The 12177-nt window shown below is 36.8% G+C and overlaps 2 protein-coding genes across 9 annotated transcripts in view; both read right to left on the bottom strand.

The window, feature by feature from the left end:
• The window catches only part of LOC143199797 (plasmolipin), a 32266-nt gene extending 29642 nt beyond the window's left edge, over positions 1-2624 (bottom strand). Inside the window, exon 1 of the mRNA XM_076409899.1 lies at positions 2193-2624. Coding sequence (XP_076266014.1) covers positions 2193-2342 — 150 coding nt within the window. The 5' untranslated portion in view covers positions 2343-2624. The remainder of the gene's footprint in view (positions 1-2192) is intronic.
• Positions 2625-3424: 800 nt separating this feature from the next.
• Positions 3425-12143, bottom strand: LOC143199789 (armadillo segment polarity protein). Of its 8 annotated transcripts, none has more exons than XM_076409881.1 (11): positions 12001-12143; positions 11579-11621; positions 9702-9989; positions 8930-9648; positions 8644-8872; positions 8384-8576; positions 8136-8325; positions 7765-8077; positions 5957-6108; positions 5689-5785; positions 3425-4611 (listed from the first exon to the last, which is right to left on the bottom strand). In XM_076409881.1, the coding sequence occupies exons 2-11, from the start codon at positions 11598-11600 to the stop codon at positions 4418-4420; spliced, it is 2397 nt and encodes a 798-aa protein (XP_076265996.1). In that variant the 5' UTR covers positions 11601-11621; positions 12001-12143; the 3' UTR covers positions 3425-4417. The 8 variants fall into 8 exon arrangements, with proteins under 8 accessions (XP_076265996.1, XP_076265994.1, XP_076265997.1 ...); XM_076409879.1 differs by having other exon boundaries at positions 7765-8080; XM_076409882.1 differs by having other exon boundaries at positions 11922-12100.
• Positions 12144-12177: the final 34 nt, after the last annotated feature.

A 12177-nucleotide genomic window follows, 5' to 3' on the forward strand; every position in this document is an offset into this window, starting at 1 on the left:
TGGATGTGTAAATTTTCCTTCCTTGAATTAAAAGAGTCCAGGCAGCATAATCTTTCCATAGATTGGGATTAACAGGAATATATTCCCTAGTTTCATTGTATAACTTAAAATCAAAACTTTGCATAAAAATTATTGTACTACCATACGATTCAACGTAAAATTATTTATAATTCCTGTAATCTGTATGAACCTGAAACTATTTGAACGAAAATTACAACAAAAAAAACTTGAAAATCATGACTATACATAGAACAAGTGGCAATACGTCTCGAGTGAAAATAAAACTATCAAAATATGTGCATTCTGGGGTGACAGAAACGAAAATGTATTAAACTGCTTAAAATTCATAATTTTAAGGTATTCGACATAACCAGAAATACTCACTCGCGTAATGAAAACACCGAAAGTTTTATTAACATTATTATAAAATCATTCCGTTCTATGTAAAATTCTTTATAAATCCTGAAAATTTTCGGTTATTTTAACAAAAATGACAGCAATAAATGGTAAAAAAGTAGAAAATGGTAAAAACTGTAAATTTTCACGACTATGTATATCAAAAAAAAAATGATGATGCTTTTTTTTACGACAATAGTGATTTCAATATATTTTTTATTCATTTCATTGTTTCATTATCTTATCTATCAAGGCCCAACTTTCTAGATAAATAGAAACATTTAAAAACATAAAACGTCAGTACGGCTAATAATTTTACCGTTAATATTTTATTTCATACCTAACATAAATTTAAATCCTTAAATAATATTTTTGTAAATGTGTCAGGTAGTCAAATAATGCAATAACAATTGTTTAACTAAATCCACCATACCGTTTAAACATAAACGTTGACAGATGTCACTTGAAGACTAGAATATCTAGGTTATTTAGGTGGTAACTTAATGTGTTTCAAATTGTACTAATTGATTGTACATGGCTAACTAAATTTTTCCATTTTCAATAGTTCCAACCTAACCCTCGTATCGATAAAATGTTAAGATATCAACTTAGTTTGGGACCTAATTGTTTTTCTGTAATTTTAAACAACTTTTTACACGTATACACTCAGTAAATGGGATTTTTTAGCTATTTCCTTTGGTTATGCAAAATACAGTAATATTATTCTAACGTTGCTGTTTTAAAAACATGAACTTTTTGCCTAAATTTACTACATACTTTCTACCTATATCTCAAAAATATTTATTACCTGTAGAAAATAACATTTCTATGCCCCAGCAGAATTCGAACCCGCGGCTATCGCAACAGTAGGAGGACTATCGCCTTTACACTGCGCCACCAAGCCGGCTTCTTGTCGTTTTTTTAATGTATAGTTGAACATTTCAAAACCTACATAAAAATATAATTCGAACAAAGTTTCCTTAATATTATCAATGCTTTCTCTTCATCTGTATGAAGAGAACAGTATAAACAAAAAGGATCTTTTTGCATTTGTTGATCTACAACCATAAATTGAGTTATTTTACTGATTTGAAAGTAATCCACGAATAATATTCCTTCTGCCTTATGCAATCATCTTGTTCGTTAATTTCTAGTCACAAAAATCTAGTGAGTACACGATATTCAGTTTTTTACATTGTTAAAAATACATTGACAAGTAAACTTTCAATCTTAAGTATTTAATTTTACTGTTGGAGAATAGAATAGATAGTTTGTAAAACACTCATCAATAATATACAGTAACCCTATATATCAAAGAAGGCTAGATAAATAAACAGAAAAGAAACAATACACAATCTCCTTAGAAGAAAAACAAACGGACTTGATTATAAAATCAGAAATCCGCGAAGCTATAATTTTAATATGATGACTTTATGAATTCGCAAAGCACGAGACAGCAGACAAACCATTCGGATAAGCTGAGAAAACAATTGAATCACCACCAACAATTACAAACGAATGAGTAGTGTGATAATAACAACTATCCTATCCTGAATCATCGCACGTCCGTCTGATGTACAAACACCAAAGTCGATAGAACTACGCACCGATTATTCGCAAACACCCTGTACAAATCGTTGAAATGCCTTGTTTTCTTGCTCTCCAATCGGCCGGACTCCTTGTCGCGGCGAAATGTCCGCTCACTTGGTTTTGTTTTGTCAACAAACTGCCCGCCTTACGCAAATTACCTACGTGCCGCGGAAACCTCACATATGTTTCGAGGGAAATCTACTTACGAATTCCGCGACTTTCAGCAACCCCGGGGTGGTCTTGAAGTAGTCCACGTTGATGTTGATCCAGGCCAGGGGCTGGTCCGCAGCGGGACCCTTGCTGGGGGGCGCGTTATTGTTGGGCGCCTCCTGCACGTTCACCACCGTCTCTGTCATGATGAAAACTGCGTTTTTCTTGACGCGACGACTACAAGTAACACTACACACCTGTTAGCGCCGCTGTCGTAGAGCCAACGCGATAGTAAACTGAGCGATTGGCTGGCCGTGGTGCGGTGCGTTCTTGCTCGGGATGTGTGCGGGCCGAGGTGGGACAAGAGTTGATTACGGCCGACTTAATAAAATTGGTCCCACACTACGCACACAGCGATGATCGCCGCTGTTTTAAATCGCTGGCCAGTTTTAATCTTGTATTGCGTGCCTACACTTCTAAAATCGAAGAACATTCGCAGTTTCTCGCACATCTGTATTCAGTTCCTTGTAATCGATGCGAAATTTCACTACAAATCCCACGGAAACCGATACTCGGCCACTGATTTACATGTTAGACGTCTTTTAATCAAATCCACAGCCGCCGCTGTTGAATTCGAATCAACCGATGTATGTCTGGTTATCTACAGTCGTCAAGGAAATATTTTTAAATACTTATTCTTACGAGTTACTAATTATTATTAATAATTATTCTTACTTATGTTATCTTACGAGTAACTAACTTAGAAACCATCATGTTTACCTACATGACTGGAATTGTAGTACTAAAAATAACAGCATAAAGAATTAGAATGATCGACCTATTTATTGCCTTAACTGCATCTACTAAGCTGATTAAAAACATTTAAAATATGAACTGAAAAAAATCAGCAATCAATATTCGGAGTTCGGATCCACAATGAAAATATTAAAATTCAATATTACAGTACCGAACCATTAAAAGCATCCACTATAAATTTAAAACACTCACTGTAACAAAATCCGTTATATCAAAGTAGGACATGATTTTCAGTCGGAATGTCAGTTAACCGATATAAAAAGGGAATATCTTTACAGATATGCCATTTGTTTCTTAGAAACATCATTTAAAAATATGTATTTACGTTCCCAAATTATTACTGTAACACTAAAGTTTCAATTAAAAAATCGAAGTATGACACACAATGAACCAAACTTGAAACGACAGCCAAAATTCATCCTATAAGCGTATATAGAAGGAAAATAGGAGATTAAAATAAAACAACCCCTCCTTTACTTCACAATTATCTTTATTTAATCCTAGAATTATCATGCACTTATTCGATAAAAAGTACCGATAATAATTCATATCTACCCTGTTTTTAAGAATACTTTTTTCCTTTGATGATAAAGAGAGATAAATAAACAATTCTTCGGACAATTAATGAACGGGGCCCCAAAACTAGGGTCATTACGCGTCAAACATAATGTAAAAGAACAAAACATATCAAAGATTGTGCGACAACTGATAAAATAACGGAAACGACGACGTATCGCCGGTCCCGGGAATAAAAGTAATTAATAATAATAAAAGATAATTATATAAATATGTTTCTATACTTTATATATATATATATATATAAAAAATTACCATAGGTTTGTTTGTACAGCAGTCAGAAAGTATTAGAAATATTGTATTGTACAAATAAACCTAACTATAATAATAATAATAATAATGACAATAAAATAAAGTCTTAAGGTTACAACATACTAAGCTCGTGTGAATCGTCGTTAAACATCAAAAAACATTTTCAATACTTATACCTACAGCACTGAAAATTCTACAGTTCTATCTACCGAAAAAAAAAAATAGAGAAAAATATATGTATGTATATGTGTATATATAAGACAGTGTAGGAATAAATGCCATCATAAATATAACTTAATATTTTTAATGAAATCAAAAATAGAAAAACTATCACTAAGTAAATTGCATTACGTTTCAAATAAAATGAGACAAGAGCTCCAACCAAACTGCCGAAAAACAAAAAAAGGTAATATACAAGTCTCGTCCTGATGTCTTGGAGGATCCGATACCCACGTAGATTCCTCTGAGATACCATGACTGTGGTTAAAGCATCCCTTTGATTCCTGTTTGATTTGGTGATGCTACGTCTACACGAGGGATGTGGGGGGAGACGGGCTAGGAGGAGGAGGTGGAGGGATCGAGTTGAGTGATGAAGGGAGCGAGGAAGGAGATGGGTGACAATGAAATAGTCGTGTGATTACAGGTCGGTGTCGTACCATGCGGCCACCTGGTTGTTGTCCTGAGGAGGGGCGGGTAGCTGGTCTAAGCCGTCGAAATTGAGGTCTGGTTCCGTGCCGGTAACGTCCATTGCTTCCAGAGTTGCGTAAGTAGACCCATTACCCCCCGAACCTATGTCCATCGCCTGCATATCTATTGGTATCTGGTCATAGCCTGTACAGAAAAACACCGTCAGACCACTGACCAACCAAACGAAAATCGTCAAATAAACTCATGCGAAATAACACAAACCAAAAATGGTTACTAACTTTTCAGTCCTGAAAAAGTCCCAGACACTTCATTCGAAAGATTTAGTTATATAGCTGTATTAAATTGATATACAATGTGTCTCAAGAGAAATTTTATATTCGCTTAGTTTGTTGCGTGAAAGCAAAGAATCCAAGGTATAGTCCTCGATAGCTAGCCTAGCTCTTAAGAAAAATTAGAAATTTATACGAAATACGAACCACTACAGCCGCTCGTATCACAGCATAATAAAAAACTATTTTTTTTCTCGAACTACACTAATTTTAAACAAAATTTTGAATAAACAACATTCTCAATGTACGGAAGAATCAAGTTACCAGTAGGCTGAATCTCAGATGTGTTTTGAAATCCTCGATAACCGTAAGTCTGGCATAAGGTCAGTGAGTTCAAAGCGGTTTACTATATTTTGTCTCAAAACCAAAACTAGTAAACCTGAAAGATTTACTGAGCTTTTCTACCATGTAGCATTGATTTACGTTTCCTAATTTTCAAAGAGTAGGCCATTGTAAAGTTAATTTTAATATTATACAGACCAGTCACCACACGAAAAATTATGATATTGAACAGTTTTTCTATTGCTCATTGGCACGTCATATCTTCAGGTTTGTAGACTCCTACCGAGTGATAGGAGCAGAAAACTGTATAGGTAGTTTTCTTGTTCAGATTCACTGTCACACAATTTATAGGTTGGTTAGCATATTTTCCTGCTGTTTCCATATAAACTCTCTTTTTGACCACCTCAGTATTCAATTCAGATCATATTATTAAAAATGAAATTCCCACATCATATACTTCAATAGTTATTAAACACGTTTTCGGTAGACTATTATTTTAAATCAATGCACTGTATAAATATAAACTTTCTTTTGAGACACCTTAATCAAGATTATGTTAAACTGATATAGATTGGTTAATATCATTCTGATGGCTCTTGATGTTAACATTTTAATCAAAGCAAAAGCGCCCACTCTATCTCGGTCTTACCTTGTTGTTGGTAAGGTCTACCCCCATGGCTACTGTGAACGCTTGGTGGGCCTTGTGCATACATATTATCGTATGATTGTTCAGGACTCAAAATATCCTAAAATTGGCAAAAGAAAAAAATGCAAAACCAAAAAAAAACAACTGAAAATACTCAAATAAAATCATTCAAAAAGTCAAATCAAGCCCGTAATGAAAATAAAAAGAGAAATCTACTGAAATAAAATTTCCCGAAATTTGTTTCCGTATTGGGGATCGCCGTTGGACTTACCTGGAAATCCGTACCCATCCCTATGTCTGGGTTCCAGAGACCTTCCTCTCGAAATAGGGAACTGGACAGTTCCATGGACAGGCGCTTCTTGTAGTCCTGTGGTTTGTCCTCGGACATGCGGAACAGAACCGCAGCAGCATACGTTGCTACGCCTGCAACACGAAAAGACATGAGCAACACAGAAAATTTATAATGTCGTTAAATCCATGTCTCCTGAATTTAAATAATCATTTATTATGCAACTCAAGTATAATTAATAACAGAGAAAAGATTATTCAGTACATTGTATATATATTTACATATTTTGTAAAAAGGAATCGAATTACTGGTAAAGAAATAAAAGTAACACACTTGTTGGAGTGAGTGATTTCATTCAAAGTTTATTTTGAGAATATAATAATGTGAAAAATCCTTAAAACTTAGAAAAATGCGTAAATGGGAATCTATCAAAACACAAAATTACAGTAGTGGGTGGTACAAATAGGAGAGGAGCACAAAAAGAGTTTTAAACATTTCAAAAATTATTAAATTATTGTATACAAAAAAATTAAAATTATATAAGAACATATTTACATCCTATTACACATTCCCCAAAAAATTGTAAAAATAGGATATAGAATTGTTTATTAAAATTTGATAAAAGACAATTCCACACAAACAGGTACAAAATATCCACCGACATGTAAAAAAAACTACGGACAATAACAGGTAGAAAAGGTAAATATTAAAAATAAAGCCATTATTCCTTACAGGTCTTTCGTTTATTCACGGTCCAGTGCAAGTGAATATCGTAAAAGTACCTTTAGGTTTGGTTTCCATTCGAGAATGCCGAAAACAGGCCCATTAAAATTTCTCTTTCCCGTTCGAGATTTATTATTACCATTTCCTGGAATCCACATCTGTTTAGCGTAAGTCGGCTACCTAAATTTGTACCAACCCAGTGCATTCCGACACGTTTACTAACTTCTTTTGTGTTCGTTATAGAGTAGTTTTATGTTTTAGCTTACTGATCCGAAAATAAATTTGATTATGAACTGAGCTAAGACAAGACAAATTCTATAAATTCTAATGGTATTATTTATATGGAAACTATACTATATTAATTAAAACCAAAATAGAAATACCCAAGTAAAAAATCTTTCCTTAAAAATCATAACATAATTTTAGTTCTTTCACTTATCTATCTGTGGTTAAGGTTTCTCGTACTGACAACATTTTTTGAATCAATACCATACCTCATCAATAATCAACCTCCATATTCGTTAGGCATGGCCTTGTATGACCTTTTTCTGTTTCCAAAATACACCGACTTTAAAAAAAATATGTTCATTTGTCAACAATAAGTTATGAATGAAGACAAAATAGTGTTGAAATTAAATTGACATTTTTAATTATTATTGTTTTAAACTGAAACCATGAAATATGTAATAATCTGAGTTTCCAAATAAAAACTCTAATGTCATAATGCAATTGAAGTTCTTTTACTCATCATCTATCTGTGGTTAAGAAAAATTAATTAAGAGAGAAAATATGTTGGCATATCTAGTTGAATCGCTACAGTGAACCTGCTCACACTTTTATTAGTTTCTGAATTTTTGGCAAAAAAGATCTGTCTGTTTTGTCTGTCTGTCAAAAACTTTAAAAAACCTAAAAGGGTCGTTGTTTTACGAAGTGCAAGTCAGAATAATTCAAAAATACTAATAAAAAATCTAATAGAACTCAGATGTGAAAGAAGGGTTATTCGATAAACAATTTGGACTTTTAGATCAGGTTACTTTGGTAGGAAACCAATTACAAAATATGGTTACCTTCATTTCTTGAGTGCAGCAGCTCTGTTAACGGTGCCGTTGCGCCTTCCTGTTCTATCATATCCGCTCCCTCCTTATCCGTAGCCAATTCGCAGAGCACTCCGGCAGCTACGCGTTGGATGTTCTCGATGTCGTTGAACAGCAACTGTACGAAGATCGGTATAACTCGTTGCTGCCTGATCAGCTCCCTGTTGTTCCATTCCCTGGCCAGAATGTGCAGGGCTCCCACGGTACCTTCGATGATCTCCTCCATTCGGACACCGTCCGCGTAGGTGCCTGGGGGTTGGCTTCCTCCGCTGGCCATGCTCGCGCGCTGCTTCACAGAAAAAGAATTCATTCCAATGCTCTTACCGTCACACTCACATACTTACCCTCTGGGTGTCTTGGTAGGCTCGCATCAGCAATTGTACCAGGTAGTTGATGGCGCAAGCTTCACGTAACGGGGCAAAATTTTCAGCGCACAAGGCCAAGTTCCTGATAAGACCGATGACGGCCTTGACCAGAGGCCAACGGGACGGGGGATTCAACAACCTGACGATAACCGGAATACCGCCAACGCGCCTGCAAAGATTTGAAACTTGTAGATTCGTGTTACTCGGATTAGCGTTCGCATACTGACTGAACTTGGTTCTGGGCGAGCTCGGATTTGTCGTGCCTGGACGTCAGATGTCTCAGGGCGCAAATGGCGGGCTCCGTGATCTCTTCACGATCGCCTGCGGACATAATGGTGCGTACCAACGCCGAAATACCATCGCATTGGCACACTATCTCCTTGTTGAATTGGTTGTTGCAGGTCAAGTTCGACAGAATACCTATCGGGATATAAAAACAAGTCGAGGGTTAATTTAGGCGCCGATAAGATAACCCCACGAGCCATACCGGCAGCACAGGTGACGACGTTACCATCTGGAGATGAGAGCACTTGCACCAAAGACGACAGCAAGGCGTCCAACCCGTTGACCTTGGTGGCGGCATCTGATAAGTTCCTCAGGGTCCAGAGGCAGTTCTGGACCAGTCGCTGACTGCCGCTGTTCAAGTGCATGGCGAGAGCTTGCATGCCACCAGCTTCAACGATAGCCGGCTTGTTACTTGAACATACTGACAACACCTAGAGGTCGTAACATCCATTAGTTCGGCTCCCTATCGGATCTAAACCATACCGTACCTTCAAAACCCTGGACGTGGTCCATAGGAGCTTCTCGTAATTGTAGGACCGCATGATCCTAACCAGCTCGATGGGACCCTGAGAGGCCAAGATGATCAGCTTGCTCTCCTGGTTTCCATAGGCGAGAATCTGGAGGCAATCGGTGACGATAGCCAAGAACTTCGTGTTGTTCCTCTGTAAAAGGGCCACCATCTTCTGGAGGCCGCCGGCTAGACGTACCGCCATCTTAGAACCGTCCTGGTGCAGTAGCAAATTGTGCAGGGTGGTGATGGCGTAAAACAGAACGCTCTCGACCGGTGAACTGAGCAGTTTCACCAAAGCCGGTATGCCGCCGCTCTTGAAGATGGCTAGGAGACCCTGACGATGATGCGACAACTTGTGCAGGGTACCGACTGCGCCCTTGGTGGTCTCTAGATCGTTCGAGTTCGATATGGCGCGGACTAACGCGGCCACCATCTGCGGGCTGTTCATGATAGCGTGCCTAGAAGCCTCCTTCTTGCTCAACTGATGCACCATCATGGCGGCCTGCGAAACAACCACCTGATCTTCGTCGTTCAGAAGCTTAATCAGCTCGGGAATAGCCCTGGTGGCTAGTTCGGCGTCGTCTTGATAATTGATCAGATTGACGACGGCATGTTTCAACATTTGACTGGGTTCTGCCAAACGCTGCACTGCCGTCTGTTGTTGGGGATCGAACTGGGTGGACGGTATCTCGATACCTAGCGAAGACGACCGATAACAACGGGGAACGTCCGCAGGACGAATACCTTACCTTCTTCGAGTGTTTCCGGGAACATGGCTGCCCTCACCCTGTGAGACCTGGTCTGGTTCAGTTGGTTGTTCATTTGATCAACGTCGTCCTGGGTGAAGCCCGGATAGTCACCTTGGTCGAGGTCGAACAAATTCTCGGACATGTCCTCTTTGCCGCTCAGCGAAGGGACCTGTGTCTGAGCCCCGGAATGAATACCGGAGTCGCCCATGTAGTTGTTTTGTTGCCACGACATGACGGCCGGATCTTTGGAGTTAGACATCGGTATGTCTCCAGTGTTTTGGTAAGACACTAAATTAACAAACGTTATTAATGTATAATCTAATCACCAGCGACAATGCATGTATTAAAATAATATCGAATATTCACCATGTAAATTAAAGCAAACAGTATTATTTACTAGTACAACAATATAAATAGGAAAGCAACTATTGTCTTAAAAACTTCATGGTTCAACTGGGACGAGATGAGATTGGAATGAAAATAAGTTATGGCCCATTAATCGAGATTTTATGTCGCTAATCATGTTCTCTAGTGGACATAAATAGGTCGTGGTTTACGACTATGGCATTGCCAGTTCTTCACACTCATCCCTTATAGCCAATGTCGTCCTTCCGTTATGTGACAATTGCGGTTTTATAATCACACTCCAACGTGTTCTGCTTTCATGTCAAGTTCTAAAACCTATTTGAGTTCGTATACCTGAAACTCTCTTTAGTACCATTATGTTAGGTTTAATTATACTAGTTAAATTTATTTTATATATTGTTATCTGTATGTATATTGATATATATTTTAGCTATATCTTTCTATACCATCTTAATATTTATCATATATGTTTTCTTATCTTTCGTATTCCATTTTATATTATTATATCTTCTGTGCATATATTTCATACTTTCGATTATTTCAATCCATGAACTTAATCTATATTTCTGTATCTTCAATTAGCTTTGTTTTTAACCACCAATCATAAAAGTAGGTATAGGTATCAGTACTAATTAAATAAATCCAAGTTTAAGTCGACAAATAACTCAAAAGTGTTGAAACGGTCATTTTATTTGATAAGGAGTATTCTATATAACAATCTACTGCAACTGACCAAAACATAAAATAATAAAAACCGTAAAGATGTTTTAATTGTAGCAAACGATAATTATTTTAGTGACACTAATGTTATGCGTCTTAATTTAGATACCAATGATAAATTGTTATTTGTTGATTCTCTCAAGCATTATCGATATATCTAAGAATCATTAGTATTCCACATAAAAAATCTACAATAATTAACAACAAAATAACGTACATTAATTAGAACAAAAAATTGGTAAGACTAATATTCCTTTAGTGGTAACGTAAATCTTAAGGTAGTAACCAGTGACAGTGTTAAGTTATTCATTTATTTGTGCCTTAAAACATTATCGATACATTTAACAATAATATAAAAATCTACAGTAATTGCCCAGAAATAATATAATCAAAAATCATGCCATTTTTTATTGTAATTGTTAATAGTTCATTAAAAATACAAAAACTTTAAAATGATACCAAAATGTTGTGAGAACCGAAACGAATTTATTTATAAACTCCGGAACTGCTTCAAGTCACCGAAATATTCCCTGTACTTCTCCGTATAACTAAAAGGCGTTGCGCCTTAGACCTAACAACAAACTCGGATTCGTATGTTATCAGGACATGCTGTTTTTTATATTTATATACTAATGACTAATTTAGATTAACTTTTATCTGTTGCTGTAATCGTCCGTGTCGATTAAAACAGGTTAAGAGGTGGAAATTAACGTTATAAAATAACCTGTTGATTATTACTGTTATAACATGCATAATTTCCAGCGAGCAAAAATAGTAAACAGTGTACTTACTTGACCTGCTCTGATAACTCATTCTGTTGGGTGTTCCTCACACCTATAAAAACAAGAATCTTTTCTCAGAAACAATGCATATTACTCATCCTCGGATTACTATTAGCGCAACATTTCCGATTGACACATTCGTCTTGATTAGAAAACGGATGATATCACGAAGAAATCGAGACGGGGGATAAACGTCAGACGATTCGGGGTTGGGTTAGAAATGACTCGATAAAACAAAAAGATACACTACCACCATGCACAATCCTACCACAAACAGCGAATCGGATAAACAAAGAAATAGGGAAACCTCCATTTTGAGCCAGTAAATAAATCAATGTTGTTGTTGACTTACACCGATAATTTCCGTTCAGACTACGACAACTACAGTTTCAAATAACAATCAAGCATGTAGGGGATTGTTGAAAATTTACCTTTCGACGCGGATTTCTCACTTTACACGATTATAAAGGGAAAACTGCCACCTTTTCCTCTTTTTATCAACACACCGCACCCGTGTACTAAACTGTTGTGGTATGTGCGCCGGCGCTGTGAAGGCGCGTTCTTCACGAGTTTCTAGTCGATCGTTGCGATCTGACATCGTTGACGGT

The sequence above is a fragment of the Rhynchophorus ferrugineus genome, unplaced genomic scaffold (assembly GCF_030347505.1).
Source record: "Rhynchophorus ferrugineus isolate W39M unplaced genomic scaffold, kcgeb_rfMv2 rfM7, whole genome shotgun sequence".
In the NCBI taxonomy this organism is placed as follows: Eukaryota; Metazoa; Arthropoda; class Insecta; order Coleoptera; family Curculionidae; genus Rhynchophorus; species Rhynchophorus ferrugineus.